At 41.3% G+C, this 11,053-nt stretch overlaps 1 protein-coding gene across 1 annotated transcript; it reads left to right on the top strand.

Moving 5' to 3' along the window:
• Positions 1 to 1,834: 1,834 nt before the first annotated feature.
• LOC114533739 lies at positions 1,835 to 3,883 on the top strand. Its single transcript, XM_028555334.1, has one exon. It carries the CDS (start codon positions 1,835 to 1,837, stop codon positions 3,881 to 3,883), a length of 2,049 nt encoding a protein of 682 aa, XP_028411135.1.
• Positions 3,884 to 11,053: the final 7,170 nt, after the last annotated feature.

Raw genomic sequence — 11,053 nt, 5'->3', positions numbered from 1 at the left:
TGTCGCATTTTTATAAAAAAATGTGTGCGCTGTTGGCCATTCAAGTTCTTATGTCAATCAATTGTGTTAAAAATGTTGCGCGGTCAAGCATGTAATAGATTACGTCATCAAAAGTTCAATTCGATAAAATAAGAGTGAAAATAGTTTAAGTTGAAAGATATTGTTCACAGACGTATTATTTGTAAATTTTACTAGTTGTTGATGATAAATATTTCAAGTTGTGAACATTTCTAAGTATTGATCGATAGAGCAGAAGACCAACTCGACTAGTGCGACAACGCCTTAAACAAACAAGATTTGAGAGTTGGAACGAACTTCTAAGACCAGCCCACATTTCTAACTTACAACGCTGATTGGTTGAATAAGGATCAGCCCACTCTGGTTGATGACGTCTGCAAGTTTCCCTGAACCGTTACCATAAAAGGGCGTGCACAACTCCCCCAACCTTCAGTGGACTAGCGGAGTAAAAAGCATTTGAAACGTTAGAGAAGCTCAACCTTTACAGAACCAACGACCAAAGACAAGAACAGCAACGACGACTATTTGAAGAGAAGAGAAGAACGAAGCCAGAAACTAACATTAATGAACATTAGTTAACCTATTATAAAAGATCTCCTACCTCGCGTAAATAGAAAATAAAGATATCTAACAGTAAATTAAGCTGACAATGGACACATCAACATGGATTTCCAACTAGCTATTCGCTGTTCAAGTTACCATGCAGTCAAGCTATCGCACTATGTTACTCAGATCAGATAAGTTATTATTAGTGTTCGGGAGACTTTCGTTAACCGAATGAACTTCGTAGGAACTTCGGAACTTACCGGAAAAACACATGTTTTTTCGGGTTGTGTGGTTTTTCGTTTTTTATCTTTGGATAATCTTTTGTAAAAGCTTTTGTTCAACATTTTTTTATTGAATTATATTATTTATTGTTTTGTACCAATCGTATGGGATAATTTGCGAGTTCTGAAGAACATTTGGCGATCCTGCCAGGACGTTTAGCAACCTTTTTTACCGTATAAATGCGTATCGTGCGAGGCTATTGAAATATGCCGTTGGAAGGTGAAAATGCCGAACAAAACGACGCGGTTAGCTCGAAGGAATTTGGAGCTAAAGATCAGGAAATCGAAGGGAAGATCTTGGAATTAAAACGTAACAAAAGGGCGAAGAAAACAGCGACCACAAAGGTACGACACAATGTTGAAAAGTTGTGTGCTTCGAAGGGTGAATTGAGCGTAGAAGAGATTGAGAAAGATATCGCAGCACTTTGGGGGTTATTAGAAGTAACATTGGATATAATGGACGAACTAAGCCTTGTTTATATAAAAACGGATGATCGTGAAAATAAAGAGGCAATGGCAAAAGAGTCTGACTCTTTCGAAGCCGTGATAAATGAGTGTATTAGCAAAGCTGAGTCGATTATTAAGGACAATTTGAGGAAGAAGTCAAATCAAAGTACTATAAGCGCGACCGGAGGCGTGGAAGCGAGTGTGTCTACCCATTCACAACAGGGGCCTGAGTCCAATGTGCCTTCGGGGGCAGAGGAAAGGGTAACAGTCTCGAGTCGTCTAAACGCCCTGAAATTACCAGTTTTTGATGGGAATAAGATCATTTTCGAGGATTATTGGGCGTTATTTGAAAGCTTAGTGGACAAAAGTACTGAATCTGCGAATGTAAAGATGGCTAGACTGCGGCAAGGTCTCACAGGGCCACCCCTCGAAGCAATTAGAGGGCTTGGTGTATCCCGGCCAGAATACGAGGAAGCGAAAGAACAACAAAGTATGGTGGTCAACGTAGGCAGCTACAAGCATACATGGATCAACTTGAGAGTATGACCCCGCTCAAAAACAACGATATTAATGCATTTGAGAGGTTCTCAGATCTTGTTCGCGTATCGGTTGTGAAGTTGAAGGCAGACGGTAGAGATGGCGAGTTAGGGGAAGGGACATTGCATAGTTTGTTGGTTAAGAAGCTTACGGATAGGCAGGTGGAAAATTATAACCGGTGGTTGGGGGAGAATAAGAAGATGCGATCTGTGTTGAATCTCCGGGATTGGTTGAAGGAAGAGGTTCGAATTAAGATAGAGGCTGCTGAGATGGTGAATGGGATTGAGGATGGCGGTGACAGAGGCGGTAGAAAGATTGAGGGTAGTCGTGGTAGACATGGTTTTAGGACGGGGGACAGAAATAGTAGTCGTTCGTTTTTCAGTGATGGCGTAGGAAGTAGCAAACCACCATGTGCTTTGTGTATGGGAAACCATGGAGTGTGGGCATGTAAGAAGTTTCAGGGAATGTCGGTTGAATCTCGATGGACGGTTGCGAAAGAAAAACATCTGCGTTTTCGGTGTTTGGCCAATAACCATACGGGAAAGTTGTGCACGCGGTCAAAGGTGTGTAATATTGATGGGTGTAAAAGAAACCATCATACGCTATTACACGATACACTACCGAAACAGCAAGACGGCCAAGACAGAACCAATGTTGAACCACGGGAGGGGGAGCATCAACGTACTCTTACATCGGTAAACGAAGGCGAAAGAGCGGAGACATTGTCACTGCGAACAGTTCCCGTTTGGTTAAAGGCTAATAAGCGGAAGATAAAGATCAACGCGATTTTGGACGATGCCTCAAACGAAACCTTTCTAAATGAGGAAGTTGCGGGAGTACTCGGGTTATCTGAACCATTTGAGACTGTGAAGGTACATGTTCTGAACAACGAAGTGGAGACTTTTCAGTCAATGCCAGTGAAACTAACAATTGAGAGTGTTGATGGTCAATTCAGCAAAGAAATACAAGTAAAAACTTGTCCAAAGAAGGTGACCGGAACGTATAAAGTAGAGGACTGGGGTAAAAGCAAAGGGAACTGGCCTCATCTTAGGGAGTGTGAATTTGCCAAACCTGCAAAAGACGGGCTGGTAGACTTACTAATCGGTGTTGACAATACGGAACTGCATTATTCCAGAGCAGATGTCCGGGGCAGTGTTGGAGGTCCAGTTGCTCGACTAGGTCCACTCGGGTGGACTTGCATAGGGGCGCCAGAAGATCGCAAAGTTGCTGGACCTAGAACTCATGTTATACGAACCCACCTATTGGCTAATCCAGTCAAGATTGACAATGGAAGTGTTTGCTGTGATGTTGACCAGTCTATTAAACGGTTTTGGGAAATCGAGAGTTGTGGCACTGAAGCTTGTGAGACTAAGATTTACACTGAAGAAGAAAATGTAGCCCTAACGCTGGTCAAGGAATCGTTGAGCTACGATAACACTACTCATCGATACACTGTGGGAGTTCCGTGGAAGGTTGGTCGTCCGAAGTTGCCAGACAATCGCGAACAGGCCACATCCCGTTTGTGCAGCACGGAAAAGAAGTTGAAGAAGGACGAATTTCTGAAGAACGAGTACCAGAAAACTATCGACAGGTATATCGAGAAGGGGTATCTGAAACGTGTGTCTAACGACGAAGAAATTCCGCCAGAGGTATGGTATCTACCGCACTTCCCCGTGGTACGAATGGATAAAACATCGACAAAGGTGCGAATCGTGTTCGATTGTTCTGCAAAAACGGACGGAGTTTCGCTAAACGACGTGATTCACGCAGGTCCAAAATTACAACAGGACCTGTTTGACGTGTTAATTCGTTTCCGTCGAAACCCAATCGCGCTCGCGTGTGATATTAGAGAAATGTACTTACAAGTTGAGATCATGGAGAACGACCGACGTATGTTTCGAATCTTATGGAGAGACCTGGACAGTGATCGGGAACCTGATGTTCTCGAATTCAGCCGCGTAGTCTTCGGAAAGAATGCTTGCACCAATGGAATGCCAGTTCGTTATTCAAGAAAACGCCAGACGGAACCAAAGTTCATATCCAATGGCAGCTGAAACAGTGTTAAAATCCACATACATGGATGATTCAATCGACAGTGTTGATACAAAGAAGAGGGAATCGAGTTATATCAACAACTGGATAGTTTATGGAGCTTAGCGGGTATGAAAGCAAGAAAGTGGATATCAAATTCTTCCAAGGTCATTTCAGCTACCCCAGAGGAAGATCGTGTAACTGAATTCAATCTAGGTGGCCAGAAAGATCCTGTAGTAAAAACACTTGGACTTTCGTGGGAGAGCAAAGAGGATGTGCTATCCATTGCTACTGCGGAAGTACCACCACATATATCGTTGACTAAACGGAATGTGTTGAAAAAAATCGCTACCGTATTCGATCCGCTCGGTTTTGTAAGTCCATACGTGGTTGTGGCCAAGATTCTCCTGCAAGAACTTTGGACGAGAGGTTATGATTGGGACGAAGTTATTCTGGATGAAATTGGGGACAAAATTATGCAATGGTTCCAACAGTTGGAGAGTTTAGCAGATATACGAGTTCAAAGGTGTCTTCGCGAAATGAAGAAAGTTGTAATGAAGAAAGTGATCACCTTCGTTGATGCATCCATCCAGGCGTATGGGACAGTGGTCTATTTATTGTGCGAGTATGATGACGGACAGCGAGTAGCCGGATTATCGCGTCTAAGAGTAAGGTCGCACCATTAAAACCTATAACGGTGCCAAGGCTGGAGCTGATGGCCGCGATACTTGGTCTTCGTTTAGCACAGAACATTATTCGTACTTTAGAAATACCAGTCCAGACGGTATTGTTCTTCTCAGACAGCAAAGATGTGTTATGGTGGGTGCGAGGTCGCGGGCGTGATTTCCGACCGTTTGTGGCAAATCGTGTAGGAGAAATACAAATGGAAACTGAACCATGGCAATGGCAATATGTACCCACTGAGCAAAACCCAGCAGACCTGTGCACACGGGGAGCAAGTCCATCTGAGCTCAAGAATAGTCCTTTGTGGTGGAATGGACCCTCATGGTTGCTCGAAGATCAGGCTAAGTGGCCAAAGATGGATGTCGGAAGTCGTCCAGTTAAGTTGCCGGAAACGAAAGCTTCAAAAGAGGAAGACAAAGAAAAGGAGAATTCGACTTTTACCACTCGGCAAGGCAGGTGTTCAAAACAGCAGCCGACCGAACAGCAGGTAACGAATGACGAATGGCGACTCGACTCGAAACGTTTTTCAAGTTGGATGCGACTCGTACGGTTACACGCCAGAGTGAAGAGAGTAGTGCACAACATGAAGAACGGTGCTAAAAGGCATTCCAGCAAGGAACTAATTCCAGACGAAATCCGAGATGCGGAGGAAGACATCATCCGTCAGGCACAAAAGGAGGCTTTTGTAGAGGAATATGCAATGTTACAGAAGAAGAAACCTGTCTCACAACGAAGCATTCTGTCCAAGCTTAACCCCGTACTCGATGAACAAGGAATTATTCGTTCGGACAGTCGCTTGAGATATGCAGAGTATCTACCCTATGATGTTCGATTTCCTATAATACTACCTAGAGGTCACTGGACGACGAAACTGATTGTCAAATATCATCACGAGATGGCGAATCATGACGCAGGCACCAATTTCGTGTTATCCCAGATTAATCAGAAATATTGGATCATCGCTGCCCGTGAAGAAATCAGAGAATGGGAAAGAACCTGTAACGAGTGTAAGAAACGCAAGAACAAAGCAGCAACGCAGATCATGGCTCCTTTACCCTCAAGACAGACTCGCTTGACATACCGTGCATTCGACCAAGCAGCGGTGGATTACGCTGGACCCATTCAGACTATCCAGGGCAGGGGAAGAAACGACTAAAGCGTTGGTTGTGTGTTTTACATGTACGGCTACGAGGGCCATACATCTGGAAGTGGCGTTTGGTTTGGGCACTGATAGTTTTCTCAACGCTTTCGAAAGATTCACGAGCAGACGAGGAAATACCATCGGAGGTAATAAGTGATAACGGAACAAACTTCGTTGGGGCTGTTAGTGAGCTAAAAGAGTTGGCGAATAAGTTGGACAAGGAAAAGATTCAAAGATTTACGCGCACAAGAATGTCAAATGGGTTTTCAACCCTCCTGCCGCCCCACACCTTGGTGGAGTTTTTGAGAGCATGGTGAAAACAGCAAAAAGAGCATTGTACGCGGTGTTGGGAAACAGTGACGTAACAGACGAGGAGTTTAATCACCGCGGCCGGTGTGGAGAGTTTAATCAATTCGAGACCCTTAACATATCAGTCGGCAAGCCCACAAGATGACGTACCATTGACTCCGAACCATTTTCTTCACGGTCAGGTCGGGGGATCCTTCGCTCCAGAAGTCGTTGACATCGAACCGTTTAATCCTCGAAAGCGATGGCGTAAGGTGCAAGATTTAATCTCTAGAGTTTGGTCGAGGTGGCTTAAAGAATACTTGCCCACACTGATCATGAGACCAAAGTGGACGGAAGTGGTGAAGGATTTAAAAGAAGGAGATGTCGTTCTATCTATCGAAAAATATCTGCCTCTTGGTCGTTGGCCTTTAGCACGAATTGTTCAGACGTTTCCAGGACGAGATGGCCACATTAGGGTGGCGAAAATCCAGTGCGGAAATAGAACACTTATGAGGCCGATCCATAAGCTGGTTCCCATAGAACATTAGAGTGTTAAAAGATAATAGGAAATTCAGTTAAACGTTGGTTGACATTAATGTTTGTTAGAATAGTCACACTTCCTTTCCTCAGTGTGGGGAGGGGGGATGTTCGGGAGACTTTCGTTAACCGAATGAACTTCGTAGGAACTTCGGAACTTACCGGAAAAACACATGTTTTTTCGGGTTGTGTGGTTTTTCGTTTTTTATCTTTGGATAATCTTTTGTAAAAGCTTTTGTTCAACATTTTTTATTGAATTATATTATTTATTGTTTTGTACCAATCGTATGGGATAATTTGCGAGTTCTGAAGAACAATTAGGTTAATATGTAAATATACTTTGCTAGGTTTAAATTGCTATAGTTCACTAACGGTTTAAAAATGCTCAACACTGTTCTCATTTTTCGTTCTCACCGGTGACGTAACAGCATGTATATTGCTACATTAGAAGTCGAGTTCAAAACAGCAAAATAACTCTTTAATAAATAATAATAAAGTAATCATTTAGTTTTATTTTATTACTTTTTGCTACTCTTAACTCAAAACAGTCAAGGATACTTCAAACTCCTCCCAGTCCAACAATTTTTCAAACTAAAAGCATCCGCTTCACTTCTTACCAATGTCAGTTGATTACGTCGCTATAGCAACTTAATTGAATTTTCAAATTTCTATGGAACACAGCGAACATCCTAATGATCTCACGATCATTTCTATTCTTTTTCCTGGTCATAACGCCGAAAAATGTCTTCCAGAATTACCGACTCAGACAAGAGACCGTTTAAACGATGTTTGTGGCGGCCAGCTTGAGCTTGCTGTTGCTTGCTATTGGAAACATTTCAGCAAACCAATGTTCCCCGACGAATTACGACACAATCATAAGAGGTGAGTATGGTCAAAAAAAGTAAGAGAAAAAATATTGTCGTGAAACACCATTTAACTGTTTCATATGGTGAAATCAGTCCCGAATAAAACACAAAGTTCTAGTTGAAATTTGGACATTAAAATATTTGACATTCAAGGATTTTGTTAAAATTTTTAGGAGGTCCATCATTGCCTGCGGATGAAATAATATCAAGACACAATGTTACCTCTTGAATTGTGATGTTAGGATGTCACACTCACTGCAAAGACGAAAACAAATGTGTTGGATTCAACTACAGAACAAAAAAAATGTTGAAAATTGTCAACTGACAAACGTTACTAGAAAGAAAAAAAAACGAAAACGGGAGATTGGATATTGATGCAAGATGTTGAAGCGGTAAGGCTTCCAAGATTTTTTGCTAGCATTTACGTATACGTTGATATATTTATTCAGGATTCTGACATTATTATTAAACTTCAAAATCTGCTCTCATTGCTTCATCTGCATAGTGAATTGCTGTTGCATTTGTTGCATTTCTGTTTCTCCTATCACCTACAGAGCTTCCATGTGTTGGCCTTGTTGCATTTCTCTATATGCTCTCTTCTCTTCCTGTTTTTCCTCTTTTTCTTCTTTCTCCACCCGTCTATCCTTTGTCGTAACTTTGTCCTAACATTTTCACTTGTCCCTGCATTTTCGCAATTCCACCCATTGCTCTTTCTCTTATCTCTAAAGCATGTCCCCTTTCTTGTTCAATCTGATTTTTCACTTCATTTTCACTCACTGTCCGGTTCAATTGTCTTGAGAGGAGAACATTCTTGGCAGGGCGCCGCTATCCCTCCTCACTTATTGACACTGCCTTATCTAAGGCTTCCGACATTTCCCGCTTAGACTCTCTTAGAGACCCCGCCTCTACCACCCCTAGCATTAATTCTACCCCCTTAATTCTAACATCAACCCGTGAATTTTGCTGTTAGAATTTTCATATCTTGCAGAATGATCCCGAGAGATCTTTCATTTTCACCGATACATGCCTAGTCTGTTTTTGGCAGAAAAATATCCAGGACACATTGGTTAACAGCTATTTACAGCAAAACTGTTCAGAGCCAAAAGGCACATTTCCTTGTGGCATTATCGAATGTAAAACATGCTCATTTACCGATTCCGGCACAGTTATTTCGGCTCTCAATTCACAGTTTTTCATCAGGCACCATTTCACATGCCTCTCCTCCAACCTCATATTTATTGCATCTCATGCAACAAATGTGGTTTACTATATATCGTTTCAACGAACGGTAAGTCAAAGGGTTGAACGCTTTTAGACCACTGATTTTCAAACGTTTTTTCCCAAGCGTTCGAACGGGCAATTTCGAACGATGAACGATCTCGAAAATCGTTTCAACGAACGCTTGAAGCGTTTGAACGGCAAACGAACGGATAACGAACGATATTTTTGAACGAACAAAATAGCGTTAACGTATGTTTTTCCGTGGAAGGTCACATATATTGGCGAAACTGGAAGATCTCTAAGGGTAAGGTTTGGTGAACACCGTAGGTCAGTCAACAACCACGATAACACCAAGCCTGTTGTCAGACAATTTACCTCTGGTAATTATTATGTCACGGACATGACAATTAGAGCCCTCTGCCCCTTCTCCGGTACTAACGATAGCCGTAAACGACAAGAAATGCGACTCGTCCAGTCTTAGCACTATTCATCCCTCCGGCATAAATGAATGACTCTCTTTCATTTAAGCTCATTCGCCCAGAGTAATATGACTTCCATTTCTTTTTTTACATCAAAGCTGGTTGTGATACGTTTTCGTTGCTGATCAGGCTTCCCTCATTGCGGGCTATTCTTAGCCCACAATCAGGCGTCTCTTTAGCAATGTAATGCATTCCAATTTGTTTTGATTTTTTGTTTTCTATTGGCCCATTTTTATCACGTGTTTTGCCTCCATACAAAACATGTACTCTCCCTACTTATTTTCATACCAACTTTCCTGGCGAAGGCCCTCAGGTCGAAACATCGAAAAGTGTTTTGTCTATTTTAGGCAGTTGTTATACCACATTTGATGCTATATATTTTGGCTACCTTTCCCTTGAGCATCCCGTTTTTTCGCCCATTTCGCTTTCTGAATGACTAACACTGAATCTAAAAAGAAAATATCAATGTAAAAATTTAAAGCTTTGGAAACACTAGCTATATTATTACATATTTTTATGATCAGTTTAAAAAAATTGAGTATAGTGCAAGCGACGGTATCTTTATTCGAGAAAAAAACATAAAATACCCTCGACGTCTTAGACACGACGTGAAATGTTGTGCGGTTTTAGCAGTATTTTTGTTCTGCGAACAAGGCTAGGACTGTTCGTATCAAGCATCCCTAGTACAAGCCGATGTACGAATTTCAGAAATCCGTGTAATTATTTGTAAACAAGGTATATTGACCGGTCAATTTCGTTCGCCTAATTAAATCATTTATCTACCACCCCAAATTCTCTGGGCTTTACGTCTTTGACGATCAGAGAATTTCAGAGCAGCAACAACGTCAAAGATAGCAGAAGTGATTTACTAGTTTTTCCCACTTTACTGAGTATTTTATATATTTTTTGTACAATTAATGCATGGTTAAAAAGGAGTAGTTAAACAATTTTGTCAACAATATTTGATGTCAGACCCTCACCGAAGGGAAAGATCCTGCCGATTTACATCCAGTTAATCACAGTAACTGGACCCGATTCAAATGAACAAAATATGAAACTGTAGAATGAATTATCAACGCACAACTTTCAATGGTGATTACGCGAGAAAAAAGTGTTATTATTAAACTGTAAGAAAATATTTTCTCCATATCTGCATTTATTGGATCACTCTGCATGTATACGTGCAAAAATACAACCTTTTCCTCTCTTGAGAAATATACGGTATCTCAGGTTTCTTTTGTCTATACCGACAAAAATGAACATTGAAGAAATAAAGGAATTATAAATTATAAGGAATAAAGAAATTATAAATAATCCCCGGAGCTGGTGCGGAGCACCGGGCGAGGGTACTAATTCCGCCCGGAGATTAGGAATTACACCCGGAACCCGGGAGAACATAGCGTAATCCAAAGTTGCCCAAATGTCATGGACGTTCAATGGTCATGGTACTTGTGCGCATGCGCGAAATGCGAACGAGTGTAGACTGGTAATCAGCAACTTCCTAATTGGCTAAGACGAAACCTTTGTGTTTCAGTAAAAAACGTCAGAAATTTAACTGTCATTTTGCAAACTATTTTTTAAAAGAATGTCTCGAAAACAAAATATGAAATGTGGAATCAAAAAACAGATAAAACACTGGGAAGAGTTTAAAATATTATCAGAACTGGAGGAATTATAGGTGAAAAGGAACAACTCGAATATAATCCTTGAAATGGTAGGAGTCTATTTTGTTTATTTCGAGGTTTATTTCGTGTTTGCTGTACGAATACATTTTATGAGCTTGGTACAGTATGTCGCTTCGCTCGGTTTTGCGAAGACGTGACCGACTATTTAAGGCTTTACATGATCGTTTTAACTTCAAAAAGAGTTCTTAAAAGTGTATTTTGGAGTTTTAATATAACAAATATCACTTTAAAGGTTTATAGAGTCGACTGCAATCACTGCATGAATTTGATAATTGAAAAACAACATTCGACG

Source organism: Dendronephthya gigantea, unplaced genomic scaffold, assembly GCF_004324835.1.
Source record: "Dendronephthya gigantea isolate DGI-Jeju-01 unplaced genomic scaffold, DenGig_1.0 000094F, whole genome shotgun sequence".
NCBI lineage: Eukaryota > Metazoa > Cnidaria > Anthozoa > Malacalcyonacea > Nephtheidae > Dendronephthya > Dendronephthya gigantea.
This window is presented reverse-complemented; position numbering and strand designations above follow the sequence as displayed.